This window comes from Channa argus, chromosome 3, assembly GCF_033026475.1.
Source record: "Channa argus isolate prfri chromosome 3, Channa argus male v1.0, whole genome shotgun sequence".
Classification (NCBI taxonomy): Eukaryota; Metazoa; Chordata; class Actinopteri; order Anabantiformes; family Channidae; genus Channa; species Channa argus.
The window spans coordinates 18,814,354-18,838,363 of NC_090199.1; the positions used below are offsets into that span (position 1 = coordinate 18,814,354).

Below are 24,010 nucleotides of genomic sequence, written 5' to 3' on the forward strand. Positions count from 1 at the left end.
GTTCCCTTGACAACTGCACAACAATCCTAAAAGGTAAACTACAAAGGCAAGCAACAAAGGCAAACTATCAAAATTACATGATGTCACTAATGACATCATCTACACACAGAAACGTAACAACACACGATACAGTACAGTTCACAATACACAATACATATTATATAAAATAAAAACTAAAACTGAGGAAACCCTTGGTTGGCTCATACATACCGGGACCCTTAATTGTGCTCCAATATTAGAAACATTTAATGTTGGAAACAATTACTAAATTACTTTGCACAAACACAAAACAAATCATACAATAACCCACAAACATCATGACTATTCTTCTATGGTGTTCTATCTTCTTTCTTCTGGTGTCAGAGGTTACCAGCACACACCGTGGGAGATCAGTCTTTACCACTGTCTCACTCTGATTCCTGGAGAAGACAGACCTTGTTTATGGGTCTATCGAAGTCGTTGGTCCTCGTCTTGATACAAACCTGATGGACTAGACCTCGCCCATCCTTTATTGTGTGGATGATCCTGCCAATGTGGGAGGTCTCCCATTTGTTGCTGCCCGGTTGCTCCATGTAATCTTTGACAGGTGCGACACCTGGATAGAATCTTTCTGATTCCTGAGATTGCATTTGGTATCCAGTATCTTTGACGCAAAGTAAACAAGACATGGTTGCGACAACCATGGCCTATAGGTTATGGATGTCCTGAAGTATAAGATGAGATACCCGATGATCTTTAGCCAAAATAGCAGGGTGCTTAGATTTCTCAGGCATGGCAGCTCGGCTGAGCCGTCCGCCTACACGAAGAATTCCATCCTGAATCACTGGATTAAGTTTTGAGCAGAGCTGAAATTTTATCTGAAAAGCTCTTCCACTGGCCGTGACGAATTGTTTCAACCTCTGCTTCCTGGAGCTCATCCACAGTTAGATTCGTCTTCATTGTTTTATAGTTCAACATTTTTCCTTGAAGCTGAATATCTTGGACAATATTTCCTAACATCTCCCTTTTCCTTCTGGACGATGTTAGGAGCATATCTTTCAACCTCAAAAGCCACGCAACAGCCTGCTTTAAGCGTGTCCATGATGAGTAGTACTTTATCAACCTTTGCATTTTATCAGTGCTTTCTTCAACTGCGAGAACATTAACTGTGACATTTTTTTTCACCTCAGGATCGGCTACATCAATCTCTTGCAAGTCTGGATTCCTTGGCCACTTCTTGCCCGCTTGTTTAAGGAAGTCAGAAACCCACAGCTTATTACTCAGAAAGGCTTTCACGTTCTGCCCCCTTGATGCACCAGAAACATGCGGGTTCAAGCGTTCAAAACCTTGATGTCTCATTGTTGATGTCCTCCAACTCATTCCTTAGCTGTTTGTCCATACAGACTGCTAAGGTTGCTGCACTAAGCTCCAAACGAGGGATAGTCATGGGCTTTAGGGGGGCAACTCTTGCCTTTCCCAACACAAAAGCACTGTGAGCTTGGTTGCTGGACTAAGTATGTTACTGTCCCAGTTGAGCAGACATGATCTGACCAAAGCCTTTTGACTTGAAACATCTCTCAATTCCAAAGTCATTTAGCTGCTCTAGATTTGCACCCAATGGGACCACATTTGGGCAAGGTATTTAGACACCGTGTCATTCCATCCCAATTTCATCCTACAAAGCTCCTGCATTATTTTACTAGCATATAAATTCACGGGTGCAAGCATTCCCTATGGATCATACACTGAGCTCAACATGGGTATAATCTCTCTTCTGATGGGGGGCTTACTTTGTATAACAACCCTGAACTTGAATTGATCTGACTGACTGCACCACTGCACGCCCAATACCCTTTCCATTGGAAGTGCATTTTGCTCCAAATCCAGATCCATTATTTCTATTGCCTTCTATGGCTGCTAACACCATCCAATTGTTGCTAATCCACTTGTTTAGCCGGAAGCCACCCATCTGACATACAGTCTTCAAACTGTGGTAAAGAGAATCAGCTATTTCAACAGTCTCAACCGATTGTAGACAGTCGTCTACATAAAAGTTTCACAGCACCGTATTTACTGTACAGGCATCAAACAGATGTGTGTTGTCTGCTGCACATCGCCTGAGTGCATAGGTAGCACAACTAAGCGACGATTGTGGCCAAAGTCCTCATCCGGAACCTTCCCTGCATATTTTTTGGTGATCGTATCATTCATGAAGGCAATTTTTTATTTATTTTTTTGCCCTTTCGGCTTATCCCGTGAGTTCAGGGTCACCACAGCGGATCATTGTCCACATGTTGATTTGGCACAGTTTTTACACCGTATTGCCCTTCCTGACGCAACCCTCCCCAATTTCTACCAGGCTTGGACCGGCACTGCACAGCTGGGGAGGGGAATGGGCTGTTAGGGGTTCAGTATCTTGCCCAGGGACACTTCGACATATAGCCAGGGCTGGGGATTGATAGCCATTTTTTTATCACCACCCTGTGGTCCGTGGATGACTGCCTTACCAACAAAGCTACAGCCTCCCCCATCATTCATGAAGGCAATCCATCTTAAATGAGGGATTCCTGAGAAACTTTCTCTTCAGTGTTGTAGCACGTTAGGGTTAGGGTAGGGCTTTTTAATCTCCAAATCCTTTAATGGGAGATTTAGGCAGTAGTGTTCATCTACCAATTTAGCAGATTGTGACACTCTTTCCATGAACACTCTGCCTTAGACATTTTATTCTCCTCCTCCTGACCACCCTCAGGAAAGTCATACTGAAACTATTGATTTCACATGTCTTCCAGTTTGGCAACGGATATACGATTTGACACAACTTGCATTATTTTGTTCCTGGCTCTGTTGCAACCACCCTCTTCCAGTGGCCCATTGACTGTCCAACCAAGTATAGTTCTGACTGCATAAGGCTCATTGTTGACGCTAAGAATGACTTAGCTCTTTCTACTTTGACCTCAAGGTATGCCTTTGAAGCTGCAGATGCTACAGAACTCTGGACTTCCTAGATCTCCTTGAGGACGCTACAGACACACTGTCCTCAGGAGCAACACTCTAATCTGACCTCAATGCATGCCTTTGAAGCTGCAGATGCTACAGAACTCTGGACTTCCTAGATCTGCTTGAGGACGCTACAGACACACTGTCCTCAGGAGCAACACTCTCATCTGCCTTATGTGCTTCCTCACGACGTTGAGGTGCCTCTGTTAACCACCGTGCGACCTCTTCACCAAGTTGTCTGAGTGTATTTAACTTTAGCTCGAACCAGACTTTCCGATAAGTTTTTATTATTTCTTCAAGCTTAAGTTCATGGAATGTTTCTTTGAGTGAGGTATTTATGCTACAAAACTCACCAAACAGTTGGTTGAACTCCGGGAACAGCTTGGTTTCCACCACCTTGTAGCAGTCCTCATCCATGAGACAGATTTTGCAAAGCATTCTCCTTGGGCTTGAGGCTTAGCTTTGTCCACACTGTCTGGATCAACGCTGAGTAGTGCTTAGCCCGCGTAGAGAAGGTTTCTTACTAATGTAGAGGTGGTCTTACTCGATCTGACAAATCTGACGCTCCAGCAAAAATTTCACTCCATAGTCATTGTTTGACGAACATTGAACATTTATTGTACTTGCTTCTCAACTTAGCCAATGAAGAGTCAATTTTACAAACAAGTTTAAATACAGTAATCTCACTAGCACGTTCGCAAACAGCTTCATCAAACAAGTTTCTCAAAGTATGGCTGAACTCACTGAACTTGCACAACTTGGTAAGAAACCGTGTGCCTCCACAGCTACACACTGAACCTTTTTCTTCTACCTTGTTGCGGTCCACACCACCTTGTAGTCAGTTCCTCTGCTCCAGCCACTGTGTCACATCAGCACCCTTCTGTTGCTGAGCTGAACAGGCATCTCTTGCCACAAACTTTGCAGTGCATTGTCATTGCATTAGCATTGCATGGCATTGCATTGTTCCCTTTGCATTGCATTGTTCCCTTGACAACTGGACAACAAATTTAAAAGGTAAACTACAAAGGCAACCATCAAAGGCAAACTATCAAAGCTACATGATGTCACTAATGACATCATCAGCAGACAGAAACATAACACAACACGCAATACAGTACAGTTCACAATACACATTACATAAAACTAAAACTAAAACTGAGGAAACCCTTTGGTTGGCTCATACAAGTACAGTGTTGTATGACAGTGCTGATTAACTGAAATTTATAATATTTTAAAACAAAGGAATATTGTGATTATGCATTGGCCAGGGAATTGACAGTAAAGGAATTTAATGAAATCTGATGTCTTTCCAACCCCTCATAACCTTTTCTTTCTTACCTGGTAAATAGTTTGGTGCAATGTCCAGAGAGAGTTTGAGGGTTTGGTGCAATGTCCAGAGAGAGTTTGTGGAGAAGCAGAACCCTTTCATGTGCCCTAATGTATGTACACTTTCTCTCAAACCAGGTACCTCTACACACAAAATTTGGGTCTCATTTGTGTGTTTGTTTCTTCTTGCCACAGAAGAACACAGCACCCGCACATGCCATTACCATCATTTATTGGGCTGTTTATTTATGTTTTACATATAAAGAAAGGAATTGAATGTATTACAACCTTGTTATATAAGAAAATGACGATGAACCGATGAGTTCACAGTTTTTAATTGTCAATAGACCAAAAGTTAATTAGCAATTATTTGATTATTTATTGCAGTCCTAAATTTTAAAGAAAATAAAATTGTATCTGTATCCTGTATCCTGACATCTTGTGTTATGCTCACAAGATGACGTCCAGTCATGCCAGAGTGATAATTGTGTGATCATTATGTGATCCTTTAAAACATTTCATTAAAGATGTTGCAGTCATTTACAGTGTCTGTCTGTGTTGCCTTGTGGCTGCAGTGAGCCTTTACAAATCTGGCAGAGTCATTAAGTCTGAAATGACTCTATCAAAACTTAATATTAATAATATTTATTTATACTTAATAATATTTTTTATATTTATTTAAACTCTTATTTATACAAACTGGGTTGACTGAGCATAGACCACCCTGTAAACAGTTTAACAACTGAAACAAACCAGAAATGTTTGAGTTATTAAGAAAACAGATATTTGCAGAACAAGAACACATTCTATGAAAGTATTCACAGGCAGGTAAAGCTGAACATGTTGGTGAAGTAACAGAAGCGTGGAACTCAGTTTTTGGGTGACACGGTGTGTTATTCCATCAGCAGCAGAAGCCGCCTTTCCTAGATCAGTTCTGGTTCAGAGCTCCTGATGCATCAAACCAGTCACTGGAGCGGGTAATTTTGGGCCACAGCACCAAAGATGAGATAGATATAAGAAAGCAATTATCCCACAATATTGTATCTGTACCAGTTATTACATTTCTCAGACAGGGAAGGTCAACTGTATGATATACTGTAGAAATCAGTGATGAGTCTAATTATCAACAGGAATGAACCTGAAAGCAAAGTAGTAAGTGAAACCCAGGGGCTTTGGAGTAGAGGCAGCTGCATGTGGGTATTTGACATCCCCATAATCCAGACCTAAGAGAAAAACAGTTACAGCTGGCTGAGTGCAGCTGCTTCTGTTTCTGTGCAAATCATACCCTTCTCTTATGGTTTGCCAGTAAGGTTCTCCATGTGTTATTTACAATTCTTATCAAGCCACATGCCATGAGTTGTAGGTTCTGTGATCCTTTTCATAGTGGAGAAATGCATATTAATATCATTTACTTTTGGATACTCTATCTGTGAATGTATAGCCTGGCAACTAAAAGAAAGTAAACATTGACATAAACTAATCATTTGTAGGGGGTGGGGTGGTTATTGCCAAATAGAAATGCATAGAGCTAAAATCATCAATTAGGTAGGATGAATGACTGTATATGTCTTTCATTTGTGGTTAACTTGCATTTGGGCAGAATTAGTAACACAAAGCAGGCACAGATAAAGATACTGCATAAAGCACAAGATGACGTCCACGTTATAAGCATTAACACTGTGGGGCGTAACTTCACATTCTCTATATATTGTTTCAGCATTGTCATTGCGATGTGTCCATTAATGCACTTTAACTCAATTTAACAGTTAAGGGAACACCTTTTGATCAGCTTGACACACTTCTAAATATCCACAATTAATTTACAGGAGAAGTCTGATATAATCTACTCTTATATAGGGGTTTTGGGAAACATGGAGTTTGTTGCTAGTGCATGGCATGCATGCTTTGTTCACTAGATGTGCATCCCCACACTCTGGTCAGCCACCAGCTCCCCCTCATCCCTACTCAGTAGAGAGTTGTTCAGTAACTGTATGTGTCAACCCAGTCATTAATATTTTTTCCTAACAGAGCTATTATCTGGTGGACATCTTTTTGTTTTTTTAATATCACATTACAAATTGCAAGAAAAATATATTGCAATGAAATTTTTTTCCAATACTGTGCATTCCTGTACCAAATGTGTCTGTATGTGCACTCAGACATTCATAGAGACAGTGTAGGGATGTTGTCAAAGAACCTTAACGTTCTCTCTCTCCCCTCTCTGTCTCTCTCTCTTTATCACCAGATTTCCCCACCCCCTTTCTCTCTCTCTCTCCCTCTCTGTTTTTTCCCCATCCTGCTCTCCATCAGCTCCTCACAACACACACTCCACAGCCTCCAAACGCCTCATCTCCTCCAACGGAGTGAGAGGATCAGAGAGAGGGGTAGTAGAAGTGACGAAGGAACAACAGCATCTTTCTCTGGGGGAGAGAAGGAGAAAGAGAGAGGTGAAAGTAGGTGGAGTGGGATGACAGAGAGGGGGCAAAACAGTGAAAAATAACTTTTAGTTGTAGGGGAGTGAGGGAGAGTTTGGAGTGAGAGCTTGGTGGGTGGCAGAGGGCTCCATTTTTCCTTATTGTTTTTTGGGTTTTGGCGCTGCCTGCTACCTTTTCTCCTTCTTCCATCCTCATCCCCCTTTTTCCTCCACTCTGCTCTTCTTCTCCTTCCGACTCTCCTCTCCCATCTCCCGCCGTGGGGTCTCAGCTATCCGTCTCCCTCCCCCCCTCCCTCGCTCCCTACCTCCCCCGCGCCCTGCTGGGAGCCTCCGGGCTGCTGCGCCGCACGAGGATGTCTCGCAGGGAATCTCCGCCACCGCCTTCGCCACCTCCACCCCCTCAGCTGCTTGGAGTTCGGAGAGGAGAGGTGGAGTGTGAAGATCGTCCGGAGCGTGCCGAGCCGCTGTCCGACACCGAGAGGGAGATCATCCAGGATACATGGGGACACGTCTACAAGAACTGCGAGGATGTGGGGGTGTCAGTGCTCATAAGGTAAGTTTTGTCAGGAGATGAAAGCTGAGAATTTCAGCATGAGTCACTCAGCATGAGTGAACTTAAGAACAAGAGATCAGTTGACATCTTTAGTGATAAATATGCTGCAAGTTTATGGCTGTGTGTTGATCTAACACTATCAGTTCAGTTTGCCTGCTGCTGTAACTTTGTCTGGATTTATAATTTTCCTTACAGCGATTCTGTCCCTTTCTATTAATTATGATGTCAGTAATTATTCTTTGTGATCACATTACTATTTAGTGCATCTTTTATAAATAGTGGTTGAAAATCTTTGCTCTTATTGGTCCTCTGTTGTTGGCCTCCCTTGGTTTCTGAATAATTCCTTTTTTTGCATTAAAAAAAGCAACGTGAAAGGAAAGTGAGCAAGGTATTTTCAGCAAAAGACCCCTCACTATAACCAAGCAAATTTTTAATGTTACAACAATGAGAGAAAAGTCACACAACATTCTTTTAATGATGAAGATTTCTGTAGCTTCTGAGAGAACTGACTGCTTCACAGCCTCACATCTGCACAGGGTTTAAGGAATTATTTTATTTTTATTATGAGAATTGGATCCATTACCTCTGGTAAAAATATACATTTATTATATTAAGTTGGCACAATCATTTGACCTATGGCCATGGGTCTGATGATTAATTGACATTCTTAGCAAACCTACTGTTGTGTTTGAAATTACATGCCAAAAACACCGTATTAAATAATATGGAATATGAAATATAATATCTACTGTCAGTAGTTTAGCTTTTCTCCTTTCTCCAACGAAAGGATTTTTATCCAATCAGACCTAGGCCACTTTTGTATGTGGTTTTATTTTTATCTCTGACATTGTGGCTGCTGTCAAGATGGTCAGATCGGATTTTTTTTATGCCTGACTTCTGTGTGCAGAAGTGTGCGAAAACTGTGTGTCATTATTCAGTGTCAGGTTTCAGTATGTCACTGTCTAGTAAAGAGAAACATGGAGCAGAGAAACAACAGAGATAGCGCTAAATGGAGTATTGATAAAGGTTTCACATTTGTTGAACAATAATGGAGGAACTTCTGTTCCAGCAAAATTTAAAAGAACATTGTTAACTGAACAGTTATGAGGAAACTCCATTCTCCTTTTGCACAAATAACATTGTATTGTACCTTCATTGTTCACATTTTAGTTAATTTAAGCATGCAGAGCTGTATACACTTACAAACATGAATTTTAACCATCAACATAAACAATTTTGAGCATTGGGCCTTAAATCTGAACATATCTGTCTTGGCATCAAAACGTGCCAGATAATGACATATAGAATAAGAATAACAACGGCTGCCCTTGTTTAGCCACATAGGCCACACACAGTCACGCAGATACACACACTGGGTTCTGCACCCTTTCCCTTTACTTCTTGTCAATAACTGAGTTGTGAAGGGAAGGAATGAACATCATAACTGGAATCCCAGTGATAAGAATAATGGAGGCTGCACTTTGCATAGGCCACATGCACATGCTTGCACACACACGCACACACACACACACACACACACACACACACACACACACACACACACACACACACACACACAGACACAATCCCTTAACCTCTCTCTAATACAGTAATTTAGCTGTGACAAGTGCAGTTAAGGAAGGAACATCACTTTCCACATTCTTGTCACACTGACAAGACACAACATCTTTGAGATAGTGAAATTTGTTTCTCATGCATTTACATTAATCTTAGCTTAAATTTATGTAGAGAAGAGAGTTTATGTCTTATAAATCTGCATCTTTGAATAATCTGTAAGCGTCTTGTTTTTTTTATTATTCGTGACTCTTTCTCTGTCATTGCCACTGTCGTCTTAAGTTGTCAAAATGTATCCATAAACATAGAATCCAACATTTTTTCCAAGACCCTAATCTTGAACAGGCATAAATCTCTGTGAAGCTTAACTGCAGTCCACTTTCATGTAACACGGTCTGACTGTGAGTTTTTGTTTCTCCTCAGGTTTTTTATATATCAGAGCAGAACCATCAGATTAATTTGAATGTCCCTAGCTAAACTGTCTCTGTCACACTGTGAAAGCCCTTAAGGGCTTGTTAAAATCGGCACCCAGTCATGACCAAGGAGACTGTGAGTGAGACTAACTGATTTTTAGTTTGGGGTGATGAGAATCCATTGCGGAAGAGAGTGGAAGGTGCACTTTGGATGACAGAGGGCAAATGTCTCCCCTCCATGCCTCACTACTACTTGTTTTCTCTTTTTTTTAATTCTTTATGTTTATTTATTTCCCTAATTTAACCAATTTTTTCCCCCTTGATGAAAAGATGCCATTCTTCTTACCTTTTATTTCTCAATTAGTCATGATGACTGTCAAATCAATTACACCAACTCTGCCAAGCATATAACATCCAAGAATTTGTTTTGCAGACTTGTCATTTAAGAATCAACTGAAAGCATCTGTTAACAGTGTACTAGACAGACAATCACTTTTAAAGGCTTTATTCATATATAATACTATTCCCAAATACTAAACCAGGAATGTTGTTGTGTTTTGTGAAGTTTTCCCAAAAACTTTTAGAGTTGTTTAATGAATAGTTAAATGTTTTGGCAAGTTTGCTATGTCTGTTCTTCAAAAATGAGATTACTGAATGCAACTTTTTAGCTTAGCTGACAACGGGAAACAAGAGGAAACAACTAACTTGGGTTAACGGTACTCTAGGCAGTTGTGAGAGCTGCTAGTAGCCGGTGGGGGGGGGGGGGGTTGTTACCATTACACAGAGGCAGGCTTTTATGCTAAGGTAATGGATTGTTGTCTGTCACTTGGTACAAACCATGCAGACATGATAATGACATCGATCTTCTTTTCCAACTTCCCACCAGACAACAAATCAAAGTCTTCTGGTGGGAAGTTAGAAAAGAAGCTCGATGTCATTATCATGTCTATCATGTCTCCCTTTTCCTTATTACTGAACATAAGGAAAAGGGTCCACATCACAATACATGTAATGCTATGCCAGCAGATTGCTTTTGTCTGATTGCTTGTCCAAAATCCAAACATATTTAGTTTACATTCATATAAAATTGAGGATTTGCATTTTTGCCTCATATTAGACTTGAATGCTACAATTATAATTACAGTTGAGTTTCTCAGTTGTGTGGCCTGAGGCTACCATTGGGTCAGGGTCTTGCTTGTTGAGAACCTATTTTTAAGATCAGGGCACAACAACCATCTTGAGAACACAGATTTGCATTTGCATGTCGATCTATCTGCTTGGATGCATGAAGAAAATAGACGATAGCACTAGTAAATGTTTAGCAGAGGAATGTTTTCCCATTCTTGTCTGATGCAGGATTCTAGCTTCTCAACAATCCTGGGCCTTGGTTGCCAGATCTTCTTTTCTATAATGTACCACATGTTTTCTATTGGTGAAGGGTCTAAAACTGGGATTATTTCAATGTTTAATTGTTAGGAGAAATTAGTGTACACACCATTTCCACTAATTGTAGTGTTGCATTGTAGGATACTTTAAGTGCACTACTATATATAGTGGATAATTTAGACACTCAACATTCAGACACTACCAAATAATTGTTAATCCACAATATAGTGAGTAGGGGGTAATTTCAGACACAACCATAGACCTTAGCCATGTGAAAAATATGTCCTCAAAGTACCAATGGTGTTGCTCGGGGTTGTTCTTGCAACTCTAACACTCTTTCTAACTTTAATTAAAGCACTTATCTCACTCCATTATTATTGCTGCCTTGGCTTTGATTACTTCATTTAAATGCAGAGACAGATGAAAGAATGTGTTCGGCGCTTTCCAAAGTACTAAATACCAGTCCTCCCTCACACATGGACAAAATGTTTCTCACTATGCTTCAATGAACATGTCAGATTGCTGTTTTGAAACATATTGAAAATCAAATAGTCACTGTGATGCCCAGCGGCAGGGCCATAGAGGTGAGAAAATCGGTCACTTGGTTGGTCAGCCAATTAGATTGAGACTGAAATATCTTCACAGCTGTTGGGTGGACTTTCATGGCATGCTGTAGAGACAGCCATGTTTCCCAGAGACTGAATCCCACTAAGTTATAAGACTGTGTGACTTTTTGTCAGTTGTTTCTACCAGATCAACATTTTAACTTGCTCTGTAGAATACGTCAACACCTGCTGAATGAAATAGTACAACATTTGGTTCAGATAATCCTGATTCCTAGATTATACCTATGGCTGAGGTAATCTCTTGGGGTTTCTTGTAGCCCCAGCATGAGGGTAACATTTGTGGATTTCTCAACAGCTATTGGATGTAAATGACCAATACCTACTTCTAGTTATCCTCCAAATGTAAATTGTAAAACTGGTAACATAGTGTATGCTGGATACAACTACTGTACAGTGTCTAAGGAAATTGTTTAATTTAATTTTCCACATTTCCTTTGGTCATACACCAATCAGCCATAACATTAAACCCACGCAGTTTCACCTGTGAAGGGTAATGTGCCTGTTGCATATTTTCGTTTATTATACTGTAAAACCTTGCCCAGGCAACAGGGGGTTTGACATTTATCATTCTAACACAGGGACAGGAACAAAAAGAAGAATTATTTTTCTTTTTCAGACAAAGCATCTGAGCGCCCAGTGTTTCTAAAGCCTTGCAGGTTACTTTCATGTTTGTCTAAGTAAAACAAGGGCTCTGTACCATTGTACTGTCACAAAGGAACGATGTGCATATGTATCATGACAGCTGGTAGAGCCAAACTAGAATTGCTAGAGCCACACTGAGCCTCTGTAGGCTTGGCATGACATAGGATCTAGGGGATGTGGATGAACTATTAAGTATTATAGCAGTGCTGCTCAGGGTCAAACTCCATTTGGGAAATATCTGCACTAGCAATTCTAGTTAGCAGAAGCACAAACAAGGTTTGAAGTGGGTGAGAGCATACATAGATCTGTGCAGATGTAAATACATCGGTTTTTCAGTAAGTGTTTGCCTGTCTTTAAGTTTCCGCAGATCTGTGTTAACTATAGCCTGCATAGTTTTATCTGTCAAATGTCTTATAACTCCCTTGAGCTAAGCCTGTAGAAGATTTATTTCTTTGGCATGAACTTCCTCTTTCTCTGAGCTGCTGTGAGCTTGCAGTCGGCTGTAAAAACTGCTGAACCCCTGAATCAAAACAAATCTAAGTAACTAGAATCCCACAAGATGGTTTACATTTTCGTTGTTTCTCTTCCCTTCACTTAGATCTACCAGGGTGGTTCAAGAATGGAATTTACTACATCTGCACCTAAAAGAACTCTCTGTTTGCTCTGGGCAGAGCTTGAACATGGTGCAGACATATCTCAGATTAATTCTATTTCCTTCCACATCAGACAATGTCTTTTGAAATGTTCAAAATGCTTCAAAGTTAAACTTTGAAAGTACCACATATTTTACCTGATAAAACAAGAGCTGAAAATGTTTCTTATATTTCTAATTACATGACAGGCCTGATTATGTGTATTATTATTTATTGTGCTATGTTTTAAGCAAAATTAATTTAGGTTTAAATTTAAGCTACACATTCCAGATGTCTACTCTTTACTCCAAATGATTAGACTGCTATGTTGTGAAATTTGGGGAATCGTACCCCCTTTTTTTACAACCATCATAAGGGAAAATTAGAAGTTGTCCAAGGATTTGTTTTGAAGTAAAAACTGCAAAAGTAATAACAATCTGCCCCAAGGATCAGCCCCAGCAGTGGCAGTGGTAAGTAGTAAAAACACTACAAATATGTCAAAAGTCTAAACTTCAGGTTATTACATTAAGATATGGGGTTTAGCATCACAAGGTTTAATATGAATAGAGAAAGATCAAATATAATTTATTGTGCACTGATCTCAACAGCACTAATGAATTAAACCCTAATTTGATTAAATCCATCCAAGAAAGTAATCAGCCATCTACTATAGCTTATATAAATGTCAGTAAATAAACTATATTTTTATGTGACTATGACATCGCAAAGCAAAATAATGATTGTACAGCCTTTTAATATGCTTAATACTGTGCCTTCAATAGGTGTACTTCAGGCTAATTCACTTGCAGCACCAGACACGCATGGAAATTAAACACCACTTTTCGGCACACCTGCATCCAATTACACTGAAAGGGGTCTGATCAATCTTAACTATCAGGATCTCATCAGTGCTTCTGCACTGGAAAGGTTTCTGGCAGGCAGAGATGGATTACACACAGTGCAGACATTGAAAAGCTACAAAATATGAAACAACAAGAAAAACAATCTAATAATAAAAAGATGAAAAATGTATATCATGCTCTTATAGTAAATGCCTTTAGTAATCATCTGTAAAGTGACAAAATAGAAAACACAGTAACTTTGAAGCCCTGTGTAAATTTAAAAAGAATAGATTTTGTTGAATTCATTTAGAGATTCCAGTAGGATTTGTCACAGTTAAACCTAGTAGATGTCAAAGCTCTCATGTTATAAATAACAATTTTAAGTAAAGATACAGCATCTGTACTGTCCATATAATCTTTTTTGCCCTTAAATCAAAGCTCCCTTTGCTGTCTGTTTTTAGGATTTTAAAGCTTGCGTTTCTTATATTCATTGTGAAATATATATATATCCAAAAAATTATACACAACAGGAGCAGTTTCCTTCTGCTCATTTAGCTTCCTCTGTTAGCATTTTTTATACTGCCATCTAATGAAGGAAAAAAGTATATAGCCAAGTCCACAATGATTTGGTGTTTGTGTTTGTGTTTATGTAAATCGAACTAGCTGTGCATTTTACACCTGTAATTTCAAGTGTGTTTTATTTTTTCTAGTTTGTCAGACAAAAGAAGAAGCTACTGGTAAAATATGTGCATGTCTGTCTGATATCTCCACTGTATGCTTTGTGACTAAACATATAACAAGAATAACAGCATGTAGTGGCCCTTTAAAGGAAAAAACACTGATTTTCCCAAATTCCTGTTATTGTTCGCACACAGAGATTAAAACAGACAATAAATGGCATCTACTCATTACATAACGTTTGTGAATCAAAAACATGATTTATCAGCTAATTAATGACTCAAACCCAAAATGGGTATAATAGTTTTTCTTTTTATAAGGATGTGATAAACTGAAAATCTTTGATGGTGCTGGATGAAATTTCATGGTATCCCCAAAATTACAATAAATGGAAAGGAAAAATAAATATCTGTATCAACTTTCATGGCAGTGCAAAACATCAAGGCCAGCCATGTCTGAACCAATGTAATCTAACATCCACCTACTGTTGTGTGACAAAACAACAACTTGTCTTTTTTTTGTCTGACTTTCACAACTGTAGGTTCTTTGTGAACTTCCCATCAGCCAAACAGTACTTCAGCCAGTTCCAGGACATGGAGGATCCTGAGGAGATGGAACGAAGCAGCCAACTTCGCCACCACGCCCGAAGGGTGATGAACGCCATCAATACTGTAGTGGAGAACCTTCATGACCCAGAGAAGGTGTCGTCAGTGCTGGCCTTGGTGGGAAAGGCTCATGCTATCAAGCACAAGGTGGAACCAATGTACTTCAAGGTAAATTATCCACTCTGTTATACTAAAAACACCTTTTAATTGCTGCCAACACTATAAGTCCTGATAATTAAACTTATTTAAGCAACATGCAAAAGGAATGAAATAGGAAATGTATTTTGAACTAACAAATGCTGATTTGATGTAATGTACACTGTAGTTTAAATAACTCAAGAAATCTGTATACTTCCTATAGTACTTAATAATTCACCTTAAATGTGCCTTTCACATAGAACATATACTACACACAATTACTGTTAACTTAAAATTCATTTAAGTTGAAGTTCACAGTTACATGAACAGCTGTGAGATTTACTTGTTAAAACCAGGCGAACCAATAGTCTTACAAAGACCAACTAATTGTTACTCGTGTGACATTAGTGCATCAGACATATTTTCTAAATGAATGACTTTCAGTTTCATTAACTTTCCCTTTAGTAATGGTTTTGTAACAATTAGCTGTAATTACTCTGATCAGCCTCACAACAGTTTAAAACATACATCACTGACAGGTGCAAATTGTGCCAGCATGCTTGGATCCTGCTGATATTTGCTTGCCAGTATTGCAGACTGGGCATAGTTTGGGCATTGATGCTAGTCACTGGTGTAATAATGTTATTGGCTCTTTTGCTGCTACTTGTTTTAAGATAACTCAAAACAATAAGTTAATCATTTTCTTGACCCTGCAATAAAGTTTTTGTTATAAAACTAGTACTCATATTTTGAAAAAGGTTAACTAATTGAAATAAGTAACTATTACAATTTACAACAAATAAACTCTTACATTAGATTGTCACAGTGGTGCTGTTTAACTGAAAAGAGATAAGTAGCTTAGGATACTTGATCAGTGTGTTTGTAAAACAAACTAGACTTGATGAGCATCACAGTGGAACTATTTTCTTGGTTCAGCAGTCCCTTAAATTATGAAAATACTTCACTTGCACTGTGAGAGTGTTCTCATTAGCAATCTAATATCACAGGGGATTCCTCTGCCTATTTAAATTTACTTAGGCCAAACAGTTCTATTTCTCATTTGCTCTTGTGTTTCCATAGAATCACAACGAACACCTACAGTGACCCTGGAACAGTAGGAAATCAATAGTATATATACATTTTAAGATTACATATGATAAAGAAAGAGTATCATATGTCAGCCAGTTATAAAAAACATAAAAATAATTTATAGAGGTATTAATATTAATTCCTGTTAATGTCATTTTAGGGTTCTGCCATTTCCAAAACTAGCGGAACTAATAACCAATGGATAGTGAAAGATAGAATGAGGATAATATCAACAAGAGATCCAATGTTTAATTTAAACCATATGGTTGCATAATTTCAATATGCTTCCCTCTTCAATCAGATGAAGAGAGAAGCATATGCTTCCCCTCCTCAAGTCTTTTGAATGTCTTCTCTTGTTGGTTCATAAATGCAGCTGTGAAGAGAACACAAATCCACCATTTGAGCATCCTTCCATGGACTTCCTCTTGCCTTTAGAATAATCTTCTGATTTAATTGATATTTTATGAATAAATCCTTAAACAGATCGGTCTCACATAGTTAACATAGTACATTTTCTCAGGGTAACCCCTTTAAGTCTATATTCAGTACGTTTTTCATGTCCTATGTTATGATGTTATTGTTAGTTCTGAAATGAAAACTGATATTAATCAAGAAACTTGTTTTCTGAATAATGGACCATTTGTGGTGGTTTATCACAAAAATAAATGTTGTTTGAAGCTCCTAAAACGTAAGGATTCATTTCTTTTCTTTCTTTCTAATAAAACAAAATAAACATCTGGTTGGTTAATTGGGAATATAGTTGCATTTTTTAGCTTTATACTTGTAATCTGGCCAGCTAACTGACACTAACATATCATTTTCAATTTTTTTTTATAGCAAATACCTTATTACTATAATGTATGGTTTGGAGTCATATTTCCAGAAAGTTCAGTTGTTACCATACCTCTCTTTTTGGTCTCTACCAACTACTGATATCTCCTACATTCACTAACTGGTTGATGCTGACTGGATAGTGTATAATTTTAAAGTTGATGGAATTAGCTGCATGCGACAGACAAAGACAACACAGTGTGATTATTGAAAGTGAACCAAAACAGCACAGCTGAGTGGGTCGAACATCTAAACAATGAGCTAAACTCTTTTAATTTGTTAAGCAGGGAAGAGCTGTAGATTTGGGTATCAATTCTCCGTAGGTCCATCGCTATGATTGACTCCCTTTTCACACTGTGACTTCACATTGTTATTTAAATTGGTAATAGCAAGATTTTGTTATTTATTTGTTGTGCTAGTAGGGAGACTGACAGGAAACATAGGAGACAAAGCAAAGGTCCCCATCTGGCCTCAAACCCAGGACACTGTGGTTGCTGTACATGGCCAGAGAACTCTTTCAGCCATATACTGTACTGTGGTCTTCTTAAAGATGAATAGAGCTGCTTGGTTTTCATTGCGATATATACACTGAGTGGATATTTTAGTCACATAATAACTCTCATAATCTCATAATAATCTCCATGATATAGCTGTCGGTGTTATTAAGTGTTATATTGTGTTGAGAACTTTTTTGCTAATATGCAGAGTTAATAATTTTTATGTTTGCTTTTACCAGTTTTATTGGCACACAAAAGTGAGGCTGAGGGCATCCCCAGTTTTGATAGAGTATATTTTATTTCTGTAGCTCTAACATCATTGCTCATCTACCACATTTAAATTAACCTTTCACCCTTTATTTTCATATCTACTTTTCTCTCCTCTTTGTCATTTTTGTTCCCTTTGTATAGCTTGTCCTCCCACCTCTTTCATAGTATACTATCATTTTCAGTTCACACCTGCCTCAACCATTTCTACCATGAATGGCCTTCCCCTTTTCCCATTGCCTCTCTTTTTACCTACAGAATACAGTTTCTTTGCATTATTCTCTCTTCCCTCCACCTGCCATTATCTTGTAAACCACATATTCCCACTCTTTCTTTTACTCATGCAAGTCATCTCTTTTTTCCTATTAATCAACTTACTTTCTCTCCCTTTCTTCTCAGATCCTGAGCGGCGTAATGCTAGAGGTGTTGTCTGAAGATTTCCCAGAATTCTTTACGGCCGAGGTGCAGGTTGTGTGGACCAAACTGTTTGGGGCAGTGTATTGGCACGTGACAGGGGCCTACACAGAGGTGGGCTGGCTCCAGGTCTCCAGCTCAGCTGTGTGAAGAGTTAGGGAGAAGAGATGGTAAAGGAGCTTCTAGTGGACTTAATTAAATGGAAAAGAAAAATGTGGTTGTGATAATGTAAAATGTCAGAAGACAAGTTGAAATTCAAAGTTTCACAGACATGGATAAAATTAATGTGATAATCTGCACAACTTTCAATTTTACTTTGTTGCTTTTATTGTTGCAGTATTTCTAGACTGCACATTCACAAAGATCATTTGGACACCAAATGATGTAACCACGCATCGTTTTACTTTTTTAACAGACATTTTAGCTCATCTGGATTTGTAGTGTCCTGGTCACCGAGGCTGTCATTGATAATGCTAACTATCCAGTTCTTCTACTGTTTGTTGCAGACAAAATGATTCCAGAAATGCATAAATTCCTCTATAGCATAATTCTGCTAAATACTCAGCCAACCAAATCCAAAAGCTTTAACAAACTGTAAGATTTTATTACTGATTCATTCACTTTAGTTAACTAGTTATCGTTGTTAGGCCTGTAAAGCTTTTTAGTCAACATATATTTGGTTTACAGTAATATTGGTGGTAGATTTGCCAATAAAAGTTCCTAGTTATGTTTAAAACAATTGTTCCTTGATTACAGATTTAAAAAAGCAGCGTTAGTAAAAAAGTATGTAGCGCCATGATAAAAGATAGAGGGTGAAACTAAATTATCCATGTAGACGAGGTGGAAATAAATTGATTTTTTTACTGTGTGTATAGTGGAGGAAAGCTAATTAGCCTTCATACTTTGGTAGGGAGTAGTATGATTGATAGTACTGATATAAATGTAAGAAAAAGGGTATATTATGCAAAAGAATGGTAGTTTTTTAAAGGGTATCTATACACTGGGTGTCTTTCTGGTCTGTTCTAAACAAAGCAGAGAAACAGTTGTGGTGGACTAAAGGCCATTTACTCATGTTCTATTGAATGTATTAAATGTTCTATTATCTTTTCTGACACCCTGAAAGTAGTTGACCTCACTACGTATGTAATAGTCCCCAAAGTTGATGAAGATTGGGAAGGGGCAATAGGGTTGAACTAATCTTTTAGTTTAAAACTAACAAAAACAGATATATTTGGCAGGAAAAAAATCAGTTTATATTAAAATCTATGTACATGATATCCCAACAAAACTCCAGACTCCAGTACTGGAAAAATAGTATCCAATTTAATTGTTATGTTTATCTATATGACACTGATCAAAATCAGCAAGTACATTGTATTTTACATTACCGTGGGTAAGGATAAACTTGACAGTTTTAAGCTTCACAACATACTTGAATTATCACAGGTATATCAATAAATCTGATATAAACAACTTAATAAATGAAGAATATAATCAACCCTTAGATATATTAAGTAGCCATTAGAGGAGGTATTAAGGAGCTTTCCAAATTAGTAATGCCTGCTAAAATAACCTCTGTCCCCTTTACATTTGCCCCTTTAAAGTAACTATAACATGTTACAATGATGATATTCTCCGTAGCTGGAGCAATAAGACAAGGTCACTGCTGGATGTGGTGAGGTAGTTATGCAGCTGATGTTTGAGCAGATAAACTATAGCTGTCAAGGCAATGACACCTTCATCTTAATTTCATTAAACTCTGAGAAATCCAAAGCTTTACAGGCCTGACCTGTTGATGAGGTTAGACACACATTTAATTATGAAAAGGCTGCGGATTATCACTTTACAAAGTTCCTTTGTTTGGAAACCTGCACTTAGACCTCATGACAATGTAAAGGAGAAATACAGAAATGTTTAGGCAAGGTATGATTTTTTAAGCTCTGAGAGGAGGGCAGTTAGTTGTTGAAGCCTTGGCTACGGGACCATGTAGCTGCTGACTGTTAATATATTCTCTTTGTGTCCTACTACAGTATATCCTCATGTTTAGGGGAGCAGAGTCCCCTTCTTTCTCTATTGATGCATTGCGTGCTCTTAATGTATTGTTTAACTTTACCGAGGTGTTTGTATAAGTGTACAGTGGGCAAGTGTGCATACTCTTCGGCTTTTGTTTACAACTCAGTGGCACGTTGATCTGTTGACGTGTTATAGAGGGCTGTTTTTTCTTGGCTGAAAGTCTTGGACTACAGCAACAATGCCTGGAGTTTGCCAGTTTTTTTCTTGCCAATTTTCTTAACACAAACACACTAACATTGTGATGTGTGATGGAAAATATCAGCAGGTGGACACAATCAACAGCCACACATGTTCACATTCACACACAGGCATCTAAAAGACCTCCTGTACAATAATATTTACAGGACTGTCGCTTAGTTTACTTCTTTAAAACCCCATCAGTGAGACATGCTGAATGAAGCGCTTCATTAAGTGCACTAGAAACCCACTGGAGGTTTATAAAAGACACTGGCTTTAGATGTCCTATCAGTCAGTTTATTTGGGACCAATCCCACATAGTAAGTGACACCCAAATGCATACAATTACATTCAATGCATGAGGTGAACAATACTCTGGATATTTTTTCACATTTGAAAAAAGGGAAGAGTCAAATGTGGAAGCTTAACATTAAATAATATGGTTTCTCCACAACTGTAGATATACTATGTGCTCTGTTCCTTCTCAAACATGCTGCATACTGTCAAACTATCATAACTTTACCTTTTGTTTTTGCTTCCGAGACTTTATACATGGCCATATCATTGAGTCTCTCTTCAGTTGATTATCAAACGCACACAGCAAATCTGTTTAGGGTGGAGATTTGATCCAATCTTCAGCTTGCATCTGCTACAGTGATGTCCTGCATGTCCCATCAGACCCCCCCTTGGCATCGGCATCTGGCATTAATGAGGAAGTAATGAGTCTCCTCTCCTCCTCATTTGGTCATTCATCTACTTTAACTTCCCATTGCCTCCATTAGGACTGCGCCACTGAGAGCAAAAACAATTATGACTGGACAGATGGTCTGAAACCCACCACACCACAGCAGCCATTCACAATAATACCTGATAGCTGTCGCTTTCATTGACATCCGTTAAGCACAGTTACTGTACATTCAAGAATAAATGTCATAACTAAAAAACCATGAGTGATTTCCCAAGGGTAATAACTATACATTATGCTCTGAATATTTAACAACCTGGAGGACTAAATATTAATATAATATTAATAAAGATATAAAATGGGTGTTTGCTGTTTAGATAAAAATTTCAAGCACTAAAACCTCGGTTTGTCTTGTATCTCATCTTACTGAAACCATTTTGCCAATCTGACTTTTGATAACCTTGATAAATAACTTGCACTGTATACTACGAACCCAATTCCAAAAACGTTGGGAAGATGTGAAATTGTAAATAAAAACTGAATGCAATGAGTTGCAAATCTCACCAACCCATATTTTGTTCATAATAGAACCTAAGCAACATATCAGATGTTAAAACGGAAACGTTTTACCATTTCATGGAAAATATTAGCTAGTTTTGAAAGTGTTGGCAGCAACACATCTAAAAAAATGAAGGAAGGTGATGTTTACCATTGTGTAGCATCCCCTCTTCTTTTAACAACTGTCTGTAACTGTCTGGGAAGTGAGGAGACCAGTTGCTGGAACTTTAGGAGAGGAATGTTGTCCCATTCTTATCTGATGCAGGATTCTAGCTGCTAAACAGTCCTGGGCCTTGTTGGCAGAGTTTTTGTTTTATGATACACAAATGTTTACTATTCTATGTTTTCTATCTTCCCAAATTTTTGGGAATTGGGGTTCTACTAGTACTGGAACTAATAACATTTGCAATAGCTCTTTAAATGCAATCATTAACAAGTGACAGTTAAAATGCCACTAGATACATCTGCTTATGTCAAGTCATATTGTTCAACGTCAGTTTCATTTCATGTTGTTCCCCTGCTCAAATGCATTCTCCCTGTAATGACCCTGTTCCCTATCACACTATGAGAGTAGACTATTAAAGCATCAATAACTGTCTATCCCCCTGGTTTTGTGCACAATTTCAATGTGTGCATAAAGAACATGAGTAAATAAAATAGAAATATTGCAAAAAATGGGTAGGATTTAGGCTCATAATAAACTGGTGTAACACGATTTAGTGAGATAACTAATAATGTGATTAAAACAATAATTGCGACCATGGCCACAGCTAATCACTGCCTCAGTTTTAATAAACTGTCCGTTTACATCCAACTCTTGCAGATGTTTACAGAAAGGTAAACAGGTCCTTTTGAAGCTAAACCGGAGAGTTGTAAAATTACACACAGGCGCCAACAAACCTCAGTGTAAACTTAAATGACTCTGAAAGCTGTAAAGCTGGATGACAATACACAATACACAAGTTCTTTCCTTTACCTGAGTGCAGATGTCAGTGTCCCACTGACAAAAGCTCTAGAGCAGCTAGAGCTTTTGTAATACTTTTGTGAGGTTCTCCTGACATCATGTTTATGAAATTCTGCATGGTGTGAAGCAAACACACAAAGGGAAGATGTACTGCTGCAGCTTTTGTGTCCCATCTTGTCTTTATGCAGCATGTTCCTCATTACACTATAAACATACCAAATAGTTATGCACAGACTGGTCCCAAACATGGTCACTCAGTGTCTTCGCTTCTCTCTCTCTCTCTCTGTCTTCCTTTTATGTCAAATATTAAAATTATAAATTCAAATGGATTTAAAGACGTTAAAAATATTCACCCGCATCGGTGTGTGATTGTGAGCGTGAATGGGTGAATGAGAAGCAGTGTAAAGTGCTTTGGGTACCAATAGGTAGAAAAGTGCTATATAAGTGCAGAGCATTTACCATTTAAAGCATTTGTTTGACTATATACAGTATATAAAATTCAGTGTAACTGCAAAAAGTGGTAAAAAAAAAAACTATAAAAGACTGCCACCCTCTCTCTGACACCCACACAAAAAACACACACCACACACAAACAAAATCTTGCTTAAAACTGCCCAATGTTTTAATCTGAGAACAAGACAAACTTTCCTTTGCTATTTAGTTCATTTTACACATTCATTGAGTTTGAGCAAATAAGGGCATATGTGAAACTATGTGTTTTTGTTGTGAAATGTTCCTGTCAATCAGTTGAAAAGTTACGACTTTATATTTTTCTAAATATAACTACGAGAAGAAGTCTATGTCACTATGTCTATGAAAACTGTATATGAATATGTCATTATGTAGGTTGGTAGGAGCGAGTGCAGTGGCTTTGTAGTGTTTTGAGCATGTTTGCACAGCCTACCACAGACTTGTACCTTCGTCTATCAATAAAATATACTTGTAAATTTGTCACTGTCCCACCCTGTGTGCAGTTTATGATTAATTTATAAAGTATGTGACATCAAGGTTTTAATGCAAGTTTTCACTATATACAACGAACAATATGTCCTTATGTCAACCTCCAGGCTGACTAGACTAGTGATTGATTTCAGTCAATAACAGATGACAGATAAGTCATTGGGCTGTTGCAGTTCCAAGTCAGCGCTCACCTAAAAATCAGTTACACTGAGGTTACATCATCTGAAAAAAAATTCAAAATACATTTGAAACTTAAAGCATAAGCAACACCTCAAATATTAAAATTGCAACAACGATCAGACTAAAATGAGCCACTTCACACTACATTGGTGCACTGTCTTAAAAGAGTTAAAGTTAAACCAAAATTTGGACCCTTGTCACTTATTGTGTATTGAAATAAAAACTACATTAACATTCATTTAGTATTCATTTAGATATTTAAGGGCCAACATTGCTACTGATGGGAAAACCTCACAGCCCTGTGGCCTTCAAATGTTGGCATTAGACATTTCTCCCTCATTTTATGGAAACCGAGAATGATCATGAATGCAATTATCTTCTTTTTATGCTGTTATCTTTTGATTAGAGAATAAATATCTTTGGAAGTTAGTTTTCTTTCAAAGTTTGTGTAATTACATGGGATTTTTCTATGTTTACAAAAAGATTATA

General features: G+C 38.1%; 1 protein-coding gene across 1 annotated transcript; it reads left to right on the top strand.

Annotated features, from left to right (window-relative positions):
- The first annotated feature begins 6,605 nt into the window (after positions 1–6,605).
- Positions 6,606–23,332, top strand: cygb2 (cytoglobin 2). Its single transcript, XM_067497597.1, has 3 exons — positions 6,606–7,289; positions 14,625–14,856; positions 17,910–23,332. Exons 1-3 carry the CDS (start codon positions 7,090–7,092, stop codon positions 18,072–18,074), a joined length of 597 nt encoding a protein of 198 aa, XP_067353698.1. The 5' UTR covers positions 6,606–7,089; the 3' UTR covers positions 18,075–23,332.
- The last annotated feature ends 678 nt before the right edge of the window (positions 23,333–24,010 follow it).

What these genes read in the sequence shown, in the direction of transcription:
- cygb2 (XM_067497597.1), top strand. Translation starts at nt 7,090, where the DNA reads ATGTCTCGCAGGGAATCTCCGCCACCGCCTTCGCCACCTCCACCCCCT. An exon ending in GGGGTGTCAGTGCTCATAAG is followed by an intron (nt 7,290 to 14,624) that starts GTAAGTTTTGTC and finishes TCACAACTGTAG; the next exon opens with GTTCTTTGTGAACTTCCCAT. An exon ending in TGGAACCAATGTACTTCAAG is followed by an intron (nt 14,857 to 17,909) that starts GTAAATTATCCA and finishes CTTTCTTCTCAG; the next exon opens with ATCCTGAGCGGCGTAATGCT.